At 37.9% G+C, this 20,622-nt stretch overlaps 2 protein-coding genes across 2 annotated transcripts; both read right to left on the reverse strand.

The window, feature by feature from the left end:
• Positions 1-1,063: 1,063 nt before the first annotated feature.
• LOC147486645 (uncharacterized) lies at positions 1,064-1,894 on the reverse strand. The gene is made up of 2 exons (XM_086573801.1): positions 1,400-1,894; positions 1,064-1,090 (listed from the first exon to the last, which is right to left on the reverse strand). The coding sequence occupies exons 1-2, from the start codon at positions 1,892-1,894 to the stop codon at positions 1,064-1,066; spliced, it is 522 nt and encodes a 173-aa protein (XP_086429927.1).
• Positions 1,895-2,209: 315 nt separating this feature from the next.
• On the reverse strand, positions 2,210-3,891 carry LOC147486646 (uncharacterized). Its single transcript, XM_086573802.1, has 2 exons — positions 3,432-3,891; positions 2,210-3,195 (listed from the first exon to the last, which is right to left on the reverse strand). The coding sequence occupies exons 1-2, from the start codon at positions 3,889-3,891 to the stop codon at positions 2,210-2,212; spliced, it is 1,446 nt and encodes a 481-aa protein (XP_086429928.1).
• Between the last annotated feature and the right edge of the window lie 16,731 nt (positions 3,892-20,622).

Genomic DNA, 20,622 nt, shown 5'->3' on the forward strand with positions numbered 1-20,622 from the left:
TCCTCGTTTTCTTGCTAATCACCATTAAATTCTCTCGTTTGTATGAACTTTTTTCCCTATAAAAACCCTTTAAAGAACTTGATTTTGAATCATCTCTTACAACTTCCCTACTGATTAATCCTTATTAGTTTAACTGAACAAGAAAACATGTCTCTCATCTCCCCCTTCCTTATTACCTTAACCATTTTTATGGTTTTGCCCGATTGGCCTCCTCACTGGTCTGACTGTCCTATGATGAGGACAAAACAGAAAAAGAGACAAAAGAAGAAAAAGATGAAGAAGAAGATGATGAATGGTTAAGAGATCCCTACTGCTATGACTATGTTAAAGATGGTGATGGGTCTTCCAGCACCTGTGATGATGAAGACGATGATGGAGATGGTGATGATGAAGATGAAGAAGAAGATGATGATACCGATGAAGATGATGATTAATCTTGTTATCTATATTTTAAACTTTTATTTCACCTTGTAATAAGCTGTTTAGCCTACACTTTTTCCCCTTTTAATGAAATATTATTGTACTATCTCGTTCACTAAAAATCAACATCGACATTCGACACTAACATCAATATTGTATTAAAATATTACTTATAAAGACATACCTTACTTTCTCCTTATTTTGTAATCTGGTATCGACCACTCAATACCACATATTCCATATTTTTTGTCACCACAATCTTGATCTGAGTTCGCACTGTTGCTAAGAGATGGATTTATTGAGCTGAATTTACATTGCTGCCCAGAACAGGATTTTTTTATCCGAACTCGACATTGTTGCCAAGAATTAGATTTTATTGACCTGAACTCGCATTGCTGCCAAGAACAGGATTTTTTTACCCGAACTCAACATTGCTACCAAGAACTGGATTTTATTGACCTGAACTCGCATTTCTGCCAAGAACAGAATTTTTTTACCCGAACTCGACATTGCTGCCGAGAACTGGATTTTATTTACCTGAACTCGCATTTCTGCCAAGAACAGGATTTTTGTTTGACCTGATATCGAGATGAGGATCTACAGATCACCAAGATTTTTTTTGACCTAGTATTAAGATGAGGATTTACAGATCCCCAGGATTTTGTTTGACCTGGTATCGAGATAAGGATATACAGATCACCAGGATTTTGTTTGACCTAGTATCGAGATGAGGATCTACAAATCACCAGGATTTTGTTTGACCTGGTATCGAGATGAAGATCTACATATCACCAGGATTTTTTGTTTGACCTGTTATCAATTATATAATTCTAGAGATACAGAAATCTGTTATACATGTATAAATATTGATTTTGAGAATGACAATATCTTTATTGAATGTATAACCTTGATAACAAAAAAAAATACACCATGAAACTTGAAACAATCTTTATTGATAAAATGCTTTCAAATTGCTTACATTTTGAGGCTTTGCTAATATTACCCCTTCAGCCATTTTTAAGTAGTAAGCTCCATTGATTCCTACCTTATGAATGATGTAAGGCCCCTCCCAGCTTGCTGCTAGTTTGTCATCCCCTTTTTCTTTAGTAGCTTGAGTGACCACTTTCAAGACCAAATCACCTTCCTGAAAATGTCTTTCTCTTACTTTCTTGTTAAAAACTTTTCTGAGCTGTCTATGATAGGTGTCGAGCTTTACTCTTGCTTGATCCCTTGTTTCCTTGAGATTTAAAACTTCTGAAGCCATTCCTTTATCATTTCGGCCATTTACTATCATTTTTATTCTGGATGTCGACACCACCATTTCATATGAAGTTACTGCTTCCATGCCATAAGCCAAAGTAGGTGATTCACCTGTGGTAGTTCGAGGTGTCGTTCTATAAGCCCATAAAACGTTGTTCAGCTCATCCACTCTAAGACCTTTCTTGTCTTCTAATTTTTTCTTGATATTATCCATAATGGTTTTATTTGTTGCCTCAGCTTGCCCGTTACCCTAAGCATAGTATGGCGCAGATGTGAAATGTTTTACCTTGTAAGATTCTAAGAAAGCTTTCACCTTTCCTCCCTCAAACTGCGGGCCATTAACTGATATAATAGCATAGGGCAATCCATATCAACATATGACTCGTTCAAAAGGGAAATTTATGACATCCTGCTCTTTGATATGATGCAAAGCGATGGCTTCTACCCACTTTGTAAAATAGTCTGTGACTACCAGTATGAACCTTCTTTTGCCTCTCCCTGGTATTAGCGGACCGACAATATCCATACCCTAAAGAGCAAAAGGCCATGGGTTTGAGACACAATGTAATTCCTCAGCTGGAACATGTATGACTTTCCCATGAATTTGGCATTGTACACATTTTTTTGAATATCGAAGACAGCCTCTTCGCATTTGAGGCCAGAAATATCCCTGCCTCGTGATTTTATTGGCCAACGATCTACCAGCTGAGTGGTTTCCACATTCGCCTTCATGAAGCTCGGTAATGATTAGCTGCGCTTCCTCAAGTGATATGCATTCCAAATGTGGACCTCCAGGATTCTTTCGATATAACTCATTATCAATCAATACATATCTTTGAGCGCCAGATTTAATCCTTCTGGCCTCATTTTTGTCCTCCAATACTTTGCCCTCAGATAAGTATGAAATATATGCTTCCATCCATGACGCCCCCAGTGTGTCAATTTCCATAACTTCTGCATCGTTAATGTCGATGCTTGGCCTCTGTTGAACTCTGATATGTAGAGTGTGACCCTCTATGTTCTCCAGCATCGCTGCAATATAAGCCAGGGCATCAACATGCCTGTTCTCATTTCTATTAAGATGCTGGATCTTTATCTTATTGAAATTCCTCAGCTTAGCTTTTATGAAGCTCAAATAATCCACCATGTTTTCACATTTTGCCAAATATCCTCCATTGATCTGGCTAACCACGAGCATCGAATCACTGAAAATTGATAACTCTTTTATATTGAGAGATTTAGCCATTTCGAGACCAGCTATTAAAGCTTCATACTTAGCCTCGTTATTAGATGCATGGAAACCCAATGTTATTGCCATTTCGAGTCTTTGATTTTCAGGAGTGACCAGCACCACTCCGATGCCACACCCCTTACCTCCAAATGATCTATCGACAAATAACCTCCAACCATTAGTTCCCGCCCATGGATCGTCTGTATCGATAACCTCTTCAGGCTCTTGCAGCATTGAGAATTCCTCTTCTTCCATGCCCCAACTAGCATCCTCAGATGGAAAATCTGCCAGAAAGTCGGCCAACACCTAACTTTTCTCTGATACTCGGTTTTGATACTTTACTCCGAACTCGTTTATTAATACTAACCATTTAGACATCCTTCCTGATTTAGCGGTTTTTGCTAGAGTTTTCTTTAACGGTAGATTCGTCATCACTATCACAGAATGTGCTTGAAAATATGGCTTCAGTCTCTGGGATGAAAATAAAAGTGCCAACGCATATTTCTCCAAAATGGAATACCGAGTCTCCACCTCGAGTATCGTTTTGCTCTGAAAATATACCGCCTTTCCAACCCATTTTCTACTTTCACAAGGACAGAACTTATAGCAAAATCTGATACAGTCAAATAAAGGAGCAAACTTTCTCCCTCATCTGGTTTTGTAAGTGTTGGCATTTCTTGCAGATATTTCTTTAATTCAGAAAATGCTTCTTCACATTCCTCACTCCAACAGAATTTAACATTCTTTTTAAGCAATTTAAAAAGCAGCTTACATCGATTCGAAGTTCTGGAGATAAATCTATTGAGCGCAGCTATTCTTCCCGTCAACCTTTGTATTTGCTTTCTGGTTGTAGGAGATGGCATTTGTTGAAGTGCTCGTATTTGATCAGGATTAGCATCGATACCCCACTTCGTAACGATGTACCCCAAAAATTTACCCAAACTGACCCCGAAGGTACATTTTTCAGGATTAAGCTTCATATTAAATTCTCACAAAATTTTAAATACGATGTCGAGGTCCTTTACATGATCTACAACTTTTATGGACTTGGTGACCATATCATCTATATAGACCTCGACAACTTGCTTGATGAGTTTTTTAAACATCTTCTCTACTAGTCTTTGATAAGTGGCTCCTACATTCTTCAACCTAAATGGCATTCTAACGCCGTTTTTAACTGGTCCACAATAGCCATTAGAATCTAAAAATAATCTGAATACCCATCGCAAAAACTAATCAACTCGAAACCAGCAGTTCGATCAACCAACTCATCAATCCTAAGCATGGGATAATGATCATTTGGACACTTTTTATTTACATCGGTAAAGTCGACACAAATTCGAACTCTATCATCTTTCTTCGGTACTACCACGATGTTTGCTACCCATTGAGAATGCTCCACCTCTCTGATTATGCCATTTTTTAACATCTTCTGTATCTCGACTTGCACTGCTTCTTCAGACATTGGTCTCACTTTCCGATGCTTTTGGTGCACAGGAATCGCATTTTCTTCCATATTCAACTTGTGTGAACAAACATCTGGATTAATACCGGTGAGATTCAACATTGACCATGTGAAAACATCCTGATTTTCTTTCAAAAATTCCATCAACTTATTTCTTATGCTCTCCTCCATCTCTGTACCAATGAACGTATGACACTCACTTTCTCCTATACTAATATTAATTTTCTCCACCATTTCTATGGTCTTTCTTTCCCAGATGGGTCCTCATTTTGCTTCCGCTCTTGAGTGAACTTTGCCTGCTCATGTATTTGCACCTCGGTGTCGACAGGCAAAGCTTGTTGTAACTGCTAGTTAGAACCTTCCAAGACGCCCCCAGTGTCTTGGCTTTTCCCCTTCATCATTCCCTTTACTGTGACAAAATTACACTTCTCCAATTTGGACTGATCGCCCCTAATTTCATGCAATCCATATACAGTTAGGAATCGGATGACTTGATAGAATGTGCTAGGCACAGCCCGCATTTTGTGTATCCACTTCCTTCCCAATATAGCATTGTGATCAAAATGGTGCTTTATGACCACGAATGTCGTCATCACCGTTTGAGGCCCACCTCGAGCTGGCAATTTTATCTCTCTAGCGGGCTTGGTACAAGTTCCATTAAACCCATATAAACTAAACTTTAGTGGCTTTAAATGAGACTCATCGAGACCAATCCTTTTAAATGCTCTCCAAAATAAAATATTAACTGAACTACCGCAGTCCATTAATATCTTCTGTACATCATAACCCGCAATACGCAAAGTGATTAACAAAACATTATCATGCGGTAACATTACCTTGGATAGATCCTCTGGTACAAACATGATTACCCCAGGAATGCTCGCCGACACCAGCTACTGATTTACTGGATTTGGCTCAACATTGGCCTCGAGCACCTCTTTTACAGTCGATATCTTTCTTATCTTATCTCGAAGGATTTTTTTCTAGGGAATTTCTCCTTTGTAAATCATGTTTATTACCCCCAATGGCTTCTCTCGTATAGTTGTCATTTCTTCAGGTCTAACATCAGCCCGAAATTCTCTCAATTTTCCATCCTTCATGAGCCTGTCAATCTCTTTTACCAGCTGCAGACATCTATTAGTTTCATGGTTCTCCACCTTATGAAATTAACATTAAGGTCTTCTTTTTATCTCCCTGAGAGTATATTTCGGCCAGATCACGAACTCTTCTTTCACTATCCTCCTCAATATATCTTCTGGCATGGAGTTGAGAGCTATGAAATTACTAGGATCTAATTCCTCCTTCAGTGTTTTCTCAAATTTTCTTCTTTGTTGCGGCTGATTATCTCTGTTTGCGTACTGCTTCTGAGGTTTTTTATGATCTGACCTCGAAGAATCTCGCCTTTCATATCGATCAGTCCTATCTTTATCTCTTCTTCCTACATCAGTGACTTGCAACACTGCTTGATCGCTTGCCGTCTTTAATCCTTCCTCGACTCTGATATCTCTATCAGCTTTATCATACAATTCTTGCAGAGTTTTAACCTCTTTTCTCAACAAATACTTGTGCATAAAAGATCCTGGTATTATACCTGCTTGAAAAGCTATGACAGCTGTCATTTCTAATTCATCCAACCTTTCTACCAACTGGGTTTCGACCTTGAACCTTGCCAAGAAATCTTTCAATGACTCCTTCTTTGCTTGCTTTCATTGAAATAAGGTCGACACCTGTTTTGGCTTCACCCTCTAGTGACCGTAATTAGTGAGGAACCTTTCTTCAATTTCACGAAAGCATGAAATGGATCCTTCTAGAATTGTGCAAAACCATTTTAGTGCCTTTCCTTTCAAGCTTGATGAAAATGATCGACATAGTACAGTATCCCAATACTCGGTACCCTAATATATTGAGAATTGATGTCGATAACTAAAAAGATGGTCCATGGGATCAGTGGCCCCCTCATACTGAATAAATTTTGGATTCTTGAACTTTGGAGGTAAAACAGCCCTTTCTATCTCCTTCTTCAATGGATTCCTACCCACATCGTCTACCACCTTTCGTATCGATGCTGAGACCTTTTCCAATAATTGATCTCTTAACTGCTGCTGCATCATTTCTTGCACCATTTCCTTCATGATTGGTGCTTTAACTTCTTCTTCTTGCACCACTTTTGGTGTCGTTCTCGCTACAGATTATACCTCTTCAGGATGGCTTCTTCTCACCTCCTCGAGGTGACTCGTTCGTACCACTGGTGTACCCAAACTTGACTCGTCGTCATCCTTCTCATACATAGCATCTTCAGCACGCTTCTCCTTCTCTTCCCTTATCACTTTATTTTCAGCCATTAACATCTGATTTAATTAGTTTTTCTAACTCAGCCATCCTCCTCAACAAGTCTTTCAGAGATACTTCTTCCTCTCGTATCTCATCCACTTCTTCCACTAATCTACTCACTGACCTTCTAGTTCTTCGATCTGCATTCTTAGATGCTGCTTGAGACGTGCTTGCTTCCTCAACCATTAATGTTTTACTTGTTGTCGCTCGTTTGGGAGGTATCTTGACAAGAAATCAAATATCTCTTTAACCAAACTCCCTATTCTTCACTAATCCTATCGAAACTTCTTCAACCTTCTTAACACTAGATTCGAAATTCCAAAGAAAACAAGAAAATAGTGTTCTTTCTTGATCCTTGAAACACAGATGGTGCCAATGTAGTTTGCAAAGAAGTTTCACTAAGAACAGTAATCAATAACCTAAACAAGATTTAAGAACAAAGTTTGCAAGGAAATGTAGTTTATTAATTGATAACAATGGTTACAAGTTTTCTCTTTCTCTCTCTCTCTCTGCTCTAGTTTTGTTTGTTTTTCTATAATAAATTTGGAATGAATCTTTCTTCCTCCTTCTAGTCTTTATATAGTGTTATGATAATAGCTTTATCCAATCACTAACTGCCGCGTGTCTATTCTCTTCTTCTCCCTCCTTTTCCCGCCTTAAACCTGCAACATACAAACTATAATATCAATTATCGAAATATCACAATATTTGGGCTGGAATATCAGGGTGACGATATTTGCCCACGACACATAATATAAGGCATATCTTTTTATGTCTGTCTTAGTTTGTCGAATAATGCTATGTTTCTTTCCTTAGTTTTGTGCCCATTTCACGGATTGGGTTGGGGTTGACATTGTGAGACCCACCAACTGCATTATACACTCATTTCGTGCAATGACTTGGCAGGGGTGGAGGCTACAACCTAATTGGGTTGCCCCTTACACCCCATCCGACCAAGTGACGCTTAACATGTTAGTGACTGTAGATGATAAATGGCGTGAGGCCTGGTAAATAATCATGGTGTGGCAGGATGCCAAGGAACCTCAATTCTTTATAGAAGAGGAGGACAACACGTAAATGTTGGATATTAGATAAGTTTTACTTTTTGTTAGATTATGCTTATGTCCCAAGCAATTTAATTTTTGTTATCCCCATAACGGGTGGAACTCATATAGAGTTGCGTCTGTTTCTATTTATCTATATTAGTATGTTCTAAAATTTTTTTTGCAGGTGTTTTTCAATTTTCACGCATTTCCATAGTATTTCTTACCCTTCTTATTTTAATACTTGAGGACAAAGCATGTTCTTGTTTGGGGGTGGCATAGAAACACACGTAAATTAAGGCACCTATTAGGATATAATACATGTATAATATGCACTTGTTTTCTAGTAAAAAAATTCAAAAATTCAAAACTATAAATAAACAATTTATGTTATACACTTAGGAATATTGTTATTGTTTCTTTCTCCATGATGATATTAATCTAGAAGTTTCATGTTAGCTCTTAAATTAGAATAGTTTTTAGAAATTTAGGTTAATATATAGGTAATAATCATTGCATCTTTTCATAAATATATTGTATGAGTATCTATGTTTGTATTGGCAGTAAGTTTCTGAAATCTAGACTAGAGTACTTATTCTACAAATCCTGTGAGAATATAGCCTAAAACCTTATATGAGTGAAATATTTGAGAAATGACACAAGGGATAAGTAAATTCCAAATAGAGAAATCACACGTCCACTTGCTTAATCACTATACCATATCCTAAGCGAGAATTTAGGCCATTTTGGATAAATATAGCCAAAAATTCAAACTTATATGAAATTATTTTCTGCTAGTCACCCCTCTAAGCCGTTCTTTAGCCTTTCATAAACCGCAAATCCTTTACTCTTTTAAAAGAACAAAATAAAAATAAAAATTAGTCTACCCATCTTTGAATGAGTCTGAGAATAGAGATGAAATGAAGAATAGAAAAGAGAAAGACCTATGAAACCAAGAATTTGTTAGTTGCTTCAAATAAGAAATAGAAGTTTCCATCCAAAGAAAAGAAAATAAATAAATAAATAAATAAAATAAAAAGTTAGAACTCCAAAAACATAATCGAATGAGACAAAAGCCAAAAGAAAAAGAAAAAAAATGGCTAAGGATGGAAACATAGTATAGAAGCAAAGTAAGAACAAGGTTTTCTCTAGTTACATAATATGAAGACTCTATTATCTCAGACTTGTCCCTTTTAAATATCCATTTCCTTCCTTCTTAAACCATCTCCTAATCCCCGCAACACCTAATAAAAACATCTAGCTCAATTAGGAATAGGTTAGTGTGATAGTAAGTGGCATATATGTTTGATCGACTTTGGCTTCTTTGTGTGTCATTAAGATTTTAAGGTAAAGTGTGCCATTTCACACTGGAGTGAGTGAAACTTGAGTGGAAAAATCAGAGTGTTTTTGTCTTGACATATATGTGAGGACCTACTTAAGGACGATATTCCAAAGTTTCATAAATGGACCTGTTATTGCATTTTATAGCATAGTTCATTATATATATGTTTATCCATAGATGATTGATTATTATGCACGTATTAGCTTAGATTTCGACTTGATTATTCTGTGTTTATTGCTAGTGAGATGTATAAATATCTGAGAATAAAGTAGGAAACAGTAATTTTATTTCTTAGTCATTGTAGTATAGATGAAGTTTGTGAGTACCTTCTCTGGAAAACTCTCATGAGGCTATAACTCGTCCACTAAGGAATTCCTAGTGGTTTAAGGCCTTATTGGATACGGTCAATGCAATTGCACTCGCCGAAGCGAGATTAGTTAGAACTCCATTTTTTGTCATTTATTTTAATTTCTCATATTTGCTTGAGGACAAGCAAAATATTGTTTGGGGGTGATTTAATAAGAGCCCAAAACTGTAGTTTTAACCCTTTAATAATATTACATTTAGACCAATTATGTGTATAAGATATAAGAGTTAGTACTGTTTACGTGTTTTTGTGTATTTCAAGTATTGGAGACCAATATGTAAAAAAATATGTCACTTTTGCGGGATAAAGCAGCAAGGGTTGGTTGCTAAGAAGTTCTATGATTAAAAACCAAGATTCAAGGAGAAAAAACCTTTTTAAAGCCTAATCAAAGCTGAAAAGTCAAACTCAACGCAGGCAGAAATAGAGCAGAAAAGTCAACAGAACTTCTGCAGGCTGTATCTTTGGACTTAGACCTCGGAATTGGGCCTATTATATGTCAAAACGACCGGTTCGAAAAGAGTTTTCTAATGTTCCAAGTCTTAACCTAATCAGAGGAGAAAAAGTAGACAAAAAGGCTATTATAGTCATTTCCAGCAGAGAATTCCTTTTTGGGCATATGTAATTAGGTTTTGGGCTTGATTTCATGGCCTAAAACATGGCTCCAAAACCCATGCACGAAATTGTAGACCTAGCCCTTTCCTATATAAAGAGGACTAAGGCATAACTCTTATTCACTTAGTTATTAATTCTTAGACTTAGATTTAGTTTTAGTTTTTAGAATAATTCTCTCCCTTCCCATTAGTGAGAACCTAGGATTTAATTCATATAACTCTTTCATTAGTTTTAAGTTAGTTTATTATTCAATACTTAGTCTTTAATATAGCTTTTAATTCTTAGACTCTCTTCCATTATATTAATAAAAGCCAAGTTATTGTTCTTAATTATGTCTTCTTCTTATTATTCTATTAATGATAGTCTAATGACTTCTAGCTAAACCTCCATTAAAGGGGTGATAAGAGTCCAAAAACTGTAGTTTTAACCCCTTAACAATAATACTTTTAGACCAATTATGCGAATAATAAATAAGAGTTAATGCTAATTACGTGCTTTTATGTATTTCAGGCATTGAAGTCAATTATGTGCATAAATGTGTCACTTTGGAGATATAAAGGAGCAAGGGTTGGTTGCTAAGAAGTTTTGTGATTAAAGGCCAAGATGGGCAGAAACAGCACTCAAAAGTCAACAGAACTTCTGAAAATCGTATCTTTGGACTCAGGCCTCAGAATTGGGCGTACCTTATGTGAAAAATGACCAGGTCGGAAAGAGATTTCCAATGGTCCAAATCTTGACCCAATCAGAGAAGCAAAAGTGGATGAAAAGTTTGTTGAAGTCAAAGCCAGCTGTAAAGGGCCCTGTGGACTGAAGAAATTGGGTTTTGGCCTCGATTTTCCGGCCCAAAATATGGACCCTCAGGCCATGCACGAAAATGTGGATCTAGTCTCCTCCATTTCCACACACAAGACTTAGCTCTTAAGTATCAATTAGGTTAGGATAGAAAGTAGCCATTAAAGCTTAGTTCTAGATCTAGTTTTTTCAATTAATTAATTAGCTGTTATTCTTGTTTTAATTTCAGTATTGAATGATTGTTATTTAGTTGTTAGATCAATAAAATATTTAGTTCTTGATAATCTAATTTCGTTTTCCATTAATTATTAGTTTCAATTCTTAGATTTACTTATTTGTCAGTATTAGTTTAAATCAATTATTGCATGAGTAGTTTCCATTGAGTTTAAATAAGCAAAGTTCCAATCTTTTTATGATGTCTAGCTTTAATTCATATGGAAATGATAGTTTGATGAATCAAGGCTAAACCTCCATTAGAGGGGTTTGATAAAAACTTGATTGTGAATATAGAATCGTTGTAAGAGTCTATTCCACACTAGAAAGTCGTTGATTCGCCATGAGAATGGGTGGACTTTCTCACATGCTAGTTATGAATTGGTAGAGATGTCATGTATAATTAGGGATTAGAACGACCAATTCTTACTGTAAGAATGTAAGAATTGGATTACAACAATCTATGCTAGTTCTTAAGTTGGATTCAAGGTGGATTCAACTCCCCCGTAATTCTTATTCTAGATTCAAACTTTAGTATTCCGTAGCATTTCGTAGTTGAATCATTATAATTCCATTATCTTGTTAGTATAAATTGCATCGTAGTATAATTCATAAAACTCTCATTGACTTTGGTAGGATTGATAGTCGTAGAAAACTTGAATGCTAAAGAACTAGGAGTAGAATGAATCTTCTATTCCAACTCTACTTCAATAGTATCGAGAGTAGAAATCTTTGATAAGAACTATGTTACGATAAAGTTTTAGTTTTCCTTCCGTTTATTCTTCATCATTTATTCGGAGTAGAATTATATTCACTTTTATCGTTTTATCAAATGGCGTCGCTGCCGTCTTAGTTCCCTTTAGTATTGTTTTCTTTAAAATTGTTAGTTTTTCAAAGTCCCATAACCTACCCACCCTTGTTTGATTCTCACTGTGGTTGTCCGTTTCAGCACCGAAAATTTTCCTCGAAGAATTACACGGAGCGCGACCCGCGCCCTGCAAGCTAAATTGGAGCGCCACCCGCGTCCAAGTGCCTGGAACTCCACATTTTGGCTGAGCACGACCCGCGCCCTACCAAGGCTAAATTAAAAGCCACCAGCCCCAAGCGCCGAACTCCAAACGACTGGCGACACGCTCGCACCCTACCTAGGCCTATTCGAAGCGCGATGCATGCTACATTGAAACTGCCCGATTTCCACAGGTTTGTTTCAAATTTCCATTTCTTCATAGTTTTCAGTGTTTTAACTTGTTATACACACTGAGCACGCATAAACAAGATGTTATTCATAAGCGAAGCAAAGAAACATTCAGGTACTCTTTTCTTCCACACCTCGCATCTCCTGTTAGAGGTTCATACTAGCATATCAAGATTGTTTGGAGTGTTGTTGTGTTTCGTTAAGATTGGCTTAGCCTTGCATGAGATTAAGGTCAGGCAGAAGAAAAACGCCTAACGTAATCAACCGGCAACGTCAACAAACACGCCTTTCTAGTATACCACTCACTACACCTCTAGCTAATATACTACACACACCACCTTAAGTAATGGCTGAAGAAAGAGAGTCTCCTCTCTCTGACTTTTACAAAGCCTTGAACGATAGCCCTAAATCTTGCATCGTTCTATCAGACTCAGTGGGGGATTTCCGAATCCCCCAAAATATATTTAATTTGTTACCTATTTTTCATGGCTTAAACCATGAAAAGCCTTATCAACACATGTGTAGGATTGACCAAGTCCTTACTACATTCCATCATCCTACAATTGGTGCTGAACAAATTAAACTGAGGGTATTTTCCTTCACTTTAGCCAATAAGGCGGCGTCTAGGTTAACTGCCCAAGCGCCAAATTCTGTGGACTCGTGGGCTAAACTTGTTCAACTGTTTATAGAACATTTTCACCCACCACTGAAGACCGATGAAATACTTTCCAAGATTCATTTCTTTCGACAGAATCCTTATGAATCATTTTCAGAGGCTTGGAATCGTTTCACCGATCTACTTATAGAGTGTCCACACCATAACCTCGCGAAAGACACGCTAGTTCATGCCTTTTTCAAGGGACTGTTACACCACCACAAGGAGGTGCTTAACATAATGAATGGGGGTAGTTTCCTAAGTAAGGGAGACTCAGAGGCTTATAAATTTTTAGAAGATCAAGCTAAGCATAATAATAACTCGGGGGTAGTGACGATTTCTCCCATTCCGCTAGTTCTTCTACAACAGTTAAAGCCGCTGATATGTTTGAGATGAAACCCAATCCAGAACTTAAAAATTTAATCGAATCTCTAACTAAAAAGGTAGAGGCTATTTCTGTTCAACAAACACCTATCCCCATCATGAATGTCAACTCCAATCCATGTAATTTATATTTGAGTCCAGAGTATCCAGACTCCTATTGTCCTCTCGCCTATGAACAACAACAGTCACAACAAGATAATATTTGCTCGATTAATAGTTTTCCTATTCCTAACGCCCCTTGGAGATAACATCCCAACTTCAGTTGGAGAAATAATCAACAAGTAACACCTCCAGGGTTTAATAATCAAAATGTTAGGCCAGCAAACAATTATAACCAAGGCCCACCACGACAAGGTCAAGGACAAGGTCAGGGTAATTGTAATTATAACAACCAAGCTCAACCACGACAAGGACAAGGTCAGAGTAATTATAATAATTATAATACTAATAGAGGTATCATTCTAGTAAATAATAACTATCAAAATTCACCAATTAATAATCAACGTGACATAGTTCCTGTCACACAACCTATAGCTAACACTCCTCCACAACCAGATCGTTTCGATACCTTTATGCAATCTCAACAACAGATTTTACAAGCCATCCAACTTTCCTTACAGCAGTTAGCTCAAGAGAAAGTACAACCCAAAGGTGTGTTTCCAAGTCAAGCGATAGCTAATCCTAAAACAACAAACACAGTCTTTGAGGTAAATGGTAATACTAGTATGGAAAATGAAAACGTAGGTGAGCTAAATGTCATCACCACTCTCCGTTCTGAGAGAGTGGTTGATAACAAAGTAACTATGCCTATAGTTACCCCACCAGTTGTCCCTACACCGGAGATTGAACTAGATACTGTAATAGAAACGGAATAGCCTACCCCTGTAGAGATACCAGTTAAACCACAACCTAAGAAATAGAAAGCAAAGGTTAGACATCCAGTTGATCCATACGCTAAATATAGAGAGAAACCACCACTTCCCCAGAAATTAGCTATGTTAAACAGGGATACAAACTTTGACGAGATTAGGAAAGTTTTTAAAAATCTAACGATAAACTTACCTTTTCTGGACGCAATTAAAAAATTACCTCACCATGCTAAGTTTCTTCAAGAGTTGTGCACTAAAAGGCGTAAGACAAATATTCCTAAAGACGCATTTTTAACTGAACAGTTTCCAACTTTAACGGAACACAATGGAATCATTAATTACAAGGACCATGGTCGTCCTACTGTACAATGCACCTTAGGAGATTTCCATACGACGACCGCTTTACTAGACCTGGGGGCGAGTGTTAACTTACTCCCGTATTATCTATACAAACAAATAAGTCTACAAGATATGCAACTTACTAAAATGACATTGCAATTAGCATATCGATCTATTAAGTACCCTAAGGGTGTGGTTGAAAACGTGCTTGTTAAGGTCCAGGATTTCTACTATCCTGCTGATTTTGTTATCCTCGATACAGAAGTCGCTAACGACTCTGTTCCGATCATCTTAGGGCGTCCCTTCTTGGCGACTGCCAACGTGCTTATAAACTGCCGCGATGGTTCGATGTCCTTGTCTTTTGGCCATCTTTCGGTTGAGGTAAATGTTTTTAAAATGATGAAACAGTTACCAGATTCATCTATAAATGGAGAGGTTAGCATGATCGAGAGCTTAGCTCAAGATTACTTTAATAACACGTTTCCAGAAAACCATATGCATAAATTCCTTTCTTTTGGAAGTTCAGATTTTGTCGAGGACTCCTACGTAGAGGAAGTCAACACCATCTTCAAGTCTACACAAATTGTAGACCCTTCGGTTGCTCCATATACATAGTTTGAAGACCTGCTGCCTAAGCAAGTATTCATTACTCAAAATGAGGACCCTCCATAAGCATTTATCGATATTCCTTCCACCCCGGTGCTTAAACCTCTTCCTCCTGAGTTAAAGTATATTCAACTTGATCCGGATAGTAGTCATTCCGTAATTATATCTTCTCTGTTATCTAAGGAGGAAGAGACACGGTTGATCAGGGTGATTAGAGAACATCGTTCTGCGATTGGTTGGTCTCTAGCGAACATTAAGGGAATTAACCCTAATGTATGCACTCATCCTATCCATTTGGAGGATAACGCAAAGACTTCTCGTGAACCTCAGCGTCACTTGAACCCTGCCATGAAAGAGGAGGTCAGGGAAGAGGTCTTACGATTACTCGATGCGGGTATCATATACCCAATCTCTGATAGCGAATGAGTAAGTCCCATTCATGTAGTTCCAAAGAAATTAGGGATTACCATGGTACGTAATGCCAAGGGTGAATATGTTGCCACGCATGGTCCTATGAAATGGAGGATATGTATTGATTACAGACGTTTAAATGCCATGACACGAAAGGATCATTTTCCTTTACCCTTTATAGATCAGATGCTTGAACGTCTAGCTAGTCATGCTTTTTATTGTTTTTTGGATGGCTACTCTAGCTATTTCCAAATTATTATTGATATTGATGACCAAGAAAAGACTACCTTCACATGTCCTTTTGGAACATACGCCTATAAACGAATGCCTTTTGGCCTTTGTAATGCTCCTGGTACCTTCCAACGGTGTATGCTTCATATATTTAGTGACATGGTAGAGCGTTTTATGGAAGTGTTCATGGATGATTTTTCTATCTATGGAGACTCTTTCACTGAATGCCTGTCTAAAGTTTTGACACAATGTGAAGAGAAGAGTCTCGTTTTAAATTGGGAAAAATGTCACTTCATGGTAAAAAAAAAAGCATAGTACTAGGTCACATCGTATCTAGTGATGGCATCGAAGTAGATAAGGCCAAATTGGATAAGATAGCGACTCTACCTATACCACAGACTGTCTGTGATATTAGAGCCTTTCTAGGCCATGCATGTTTTTATAGGCGCTTTATCAAAGATTTTTCGAAAATAGCTAGGCCGTTAACTAATCTGTTTTTAAAGGATGTCATCTTTGATTTTAATTTTAACTATAAATAGGCTTTTGAAACTTTAAAAGCCGCCTTAACTTCTGCACCTATTATACAGCCTCCCGATTGGTCTAAACCTTTCGAACTCATGTGTGATGATAGTGATTATGCAGTTGGTGCTATCTTGGGACAGAAACTAGATAATAAATCCACTGTTATTTATTATGCTAGTAAAATTTTAAATGATGCTCAAAGGAATTATACAACTACTGAAAAAGAATTCTTAGCTGTCGTTTATGCTTTAAATAAGTTTCGTCCTTATTTGGTTGGTTCTAAGACTCTAGTTTACACGGACCATGCAGCCCTTAGGTACCTTATCGCAAAGAAGGATGCTAAGCAGAGATTAATCCGATGGATTCTTCTCCTGCAAGAATTCACATTAGAAATAAAGGACAAATGAGGGGTTGAAAACGTAGTTGCCGACCACTTATGTAGACTTACAAACGACGATGATAGTGATTCTGACTCCATACCGGACTCTTTTCCTGATGAGCATCTGTATGCTATTTTTTCTGCACCATGGTATGCTGACATTGTGAATTATTTAACGTCTAATGTTATTCCTTATGATTGGTCAAGAAATGAACGTAAGAAGTTCTTGGCCAGAGTTAAGTTATACTACTGGGATGAGCCCTACCTTTTCAAGTATTGTGCGGATCAGATTATTCGTCGTTGTATTCCCCAATGGGAATATAATGAGGTTCTCTCATTCTGCCATGACAAAGAGTGTGGTGGCCATTTTAGTGGTATGAAAACAGTTGCTAAAATTCTTCAATGTAGGCTTTATTGGCCTACTCTCTTTAAAGATGCCCAAGTCCATTGCAAGACGTGCATTCGTAGCTAACAACTTGGGCGAATCACGAAGCGTAATATGATGCCATTAAATCTAATCATGGTGGTAGAAATTTTTGACGTATGGGGCATTGATTTCATGGGTCCCTTTCCAGTTTCCCACGGTTTTATTTATATTCTAGTTGTCGTGGACTACGTGTCTAAATGGATAGAGGCCATGGCTTGCCGTAACAATGACCATAAGACAGTTATGTTTTTTGTTAAAGAGTATATTTTCTGTCGATTTGGCATTCCCAAAGCCATCATTAGTGATGGTGGAACACATTTTTACAACAGAGTTGTTGCATCTCTTGTGAAAAAGTATGGAGTTACACATAAGGTAACAACTCCATATCATCCACAAACTAGCAGACAAGTAGAAGTTTCTAATAGGGAAATCAAAAAGATATTAGAAACAACTGTAAATCCTGATAGGAAAGACTGGTCAAAGCGTCTATCTGATGCCTTATAGGCATATAGGACTTCTTTCAAAACTCCTATAGGTATGTCTCCCTTTAGACTTGTATTTGGGAAACCTTGTCATTTGCTCGTTGAGTTGGAGCACCGCACTATGTGGGCTATAAAAAGCCTTAACTTCAATTTTGATGAGGCGGGTATCAAGCGCAAGTTGCAATTGAATGAGCTTGAAGAAATCCGTAGCGATTCTTATGATCTCGCGAAGGATTATAAAGCTAACATGAAACGTGTTCATGATAAGCAAATCTTGCGCAAAGAGTTTGTGGTAGATCAAAAGGTCTTACTTTACAACTCCCGTCTACATATTTTTCTAGGGAAATTAAAAACCCATTGGTCTGGTCCTTTTCTGGTTACTGAAGTCACCCCTCACGGGGCAATCACCTTGGTAAATTCCAAGGACAACAGTACCTTTCAAGTCAATGGCCAATGGTTGAAACATTTCCACGAGCTTTTGTCCCCTGATGTAGAGAAAGTCCTTTTACAGGACCCTATCTATGAGGACTGACCTTTTCGTTGGTGTACTTCATTTCATTTCCATATATTGGTAAGTGCACCATTTAGGTAACCGGGCCCTCCATATGGAGTGTGTGGCTATAAGTATCGGATCCTATGTCCACGTTAAACATAATTCACGTTTTCCACTCTTGCATGTTTTCTCGGATTTTGAGTCATATTCCTCTATGGTGTGAATTATGCAATTATTATTTTCTTGTTTTTCTTATATTAAATATTTTTCATAAAAAAATAAAATAAAAATTGTTAAAATCACAAACATAGTAATTTAGGAAGTCTCGGGAATCTGACTTTAAAAGACCCACTTTTAAAACAAATTTTCTAAATTCTGTGTCTAAAATTTGTTTAGGGGTAGGGTGTTCGTTTCCGTCCTGGATTGTTCAACTTTCTAGTTGTGTTGTTTAGGTCGTTTAATTGTATTATGATTCGGGTTGACATTATCTATAAAATTAGAGTTCATTCGTTCGCATAACTTACATCATGCACACACTTTGAGGCATTTTTCATCTTCTTATATGTCATCTACGGTCAGAATAGAGTGTTTTATGGTTCATTGGATTGGAAATTCTCTCATGATCATTTCCATATCTCATTCGTAAAAATTGGACCGGTAACGAAGCGGCAATTTTAGTTTGAAGTTGCACTAAAAATTGAATTTTTTTAGAATTCGAATTGGGCTTGGGCCCAAGCCCACAGTTCAACCCCAAGAACGCATCGCGTTCTTCTTCTTCACTTTTGCCACCGCCATTAACATGTTTTCAACCCTAGAACCAAAATTTTTTTTTTAAAAAAAAAAAAACCTAACTTAACCCACGCCCAAATTAATTCCCAAACCATATATTCTTCTCCAACTCATTGCCCTAACAATTTCCATCACCGAAACCACCAAAAATCAAAAAAAATTGAACTGCCGCGCCACCCACGCGCCACCACCATCGTTTTTTTTGTAAGGTTGTTTCAACTTGTTCCTACACCTCCTATAAACCCCCAAATCATTCTAAAATAGCAATGGCTCTAAAACGTCGGATTTTGCCGGAGCACGCGTTTACTGCCGACCACTTCGCGCCGTTTTACGGTGATGAGATGGTTAGGAGAGATTGGAGTGGCTTGTGGTACTCGACAAACGATTTTTACCATGAAGATTTGGTCCGATAGTTTTATAGGACGAGGGAGTTGGATGGAAATAGGATTTTTGTTAAGGTGGCTGGGAGGAGAAGAGAAGTATCTACTGGATTGTTGGCCGAGATTTTAGGCATTCCGCCTAGACGCCATCTCGATGCCACATTACAGGATTCCCAATTTACTATGGTCGAGCCTTTGATGAACGCGACTGTTTCGGAAGGGAACTACAATGCGAGCTCGCATTGTGTTCGCTAGTCGTCTCTCAAAACCAACCAGCTGGTTGTAGCTCAGTGGATTAGTAGGAATGTCATAGGGAAGGAGAAAGTCAGCGACATCGGTCTGAACTGCCTTCACATTCTATGGATACTCCAGGAGCAGAAGTATGAGTTCTGTATTTTGGAGTTTTTGAGTAACATGATTGGGGGAGTTGGGAAGAATATTGCACCTCTCCCTGTTTTGATAACGAAGATCATAATGACCTTGAGAGCGACTTCGACGTCTGATAGGATTTGCCTAAAAGAGCACCGAAATCCTCATATTTATACATAGTGTATCCAAAGAGTTTGGAGGTTGCCTGAAGAGAGGGTAGTCGAAGAGGATGAGGAGGACACGGCATGTTTTGATGCCGGTGCCTTGGAGAGGTGTAGGTCGGATGCAGAACGCATGACTGTGATTCATCGTGGCATGGGTTCTCTCAATACTATTTGCGAAGACCTCCGGACTAGGCAGGCTACCATGCAGCATAACTTTGAAACTCATGCCCAGTGCGAGGATGAGCGATGGGAACAGACGAGGGCCGAGATGGAAGCTCGGTATGAAGTTCCAAGACGATCACGGCTTACCGCGCTTTCCACCCCTGGGGGTGCTTCTTCGAGGAGGCGATCTATGAGGCCGGCGTCGTTGCCATAAGACGGATGGCTCTGGCCCATCAGGAGCCATCACCTTCCCATGTGCCTTCCACTACCAGCAACGAGTGGTTTAGGAATATTATGAGTTGATGTTGTTTTGTATTTGCTTTTTATTTAGTTCGGATGTTAATTTCTGAATTACGTATTTAAATTTGAATTTGGTTGTTAAATGTTGTTTGAATTTCAATTTTAATATAATATGGTTCTTTTCAAATTGTGCATTGTTTTTATCGTTAATCCCACCTTCCCGAATTGTTTGGGAGTGGTATTATTCACTCTAGCATGATTTGTGATATGATCCTCCAGTTTAAGATTTGTTTTGGAGTGAGGGTTGAGAATATTGCCGATATGGGCATGGCTATGAATAGATATTGTGGTAGGATGAAATCTCGATAAGTTAGGTAGTTTTTATCCTAAATTCACTCTAAAAGATATTAGGGTTGTTTTAGAATCAAGAATATGAGTTGTTTCCGTTT

Source organism: Coptis chinensis, chromosome 7 (assembly GCF_015680905.1).
Source record: "Coptis chinensis isolate HL-2020 chromosome 7, ASM1568090v1, whole genome shotgun sequence".
Classification (NCBI taxonomy): domain Eukaryota; kingdom Viridiplantae; phylum Streptophyta; class Magnoliopsida; order Ranunculales; family Ranunculaceae; genus Coptis; species Coptis chinensis.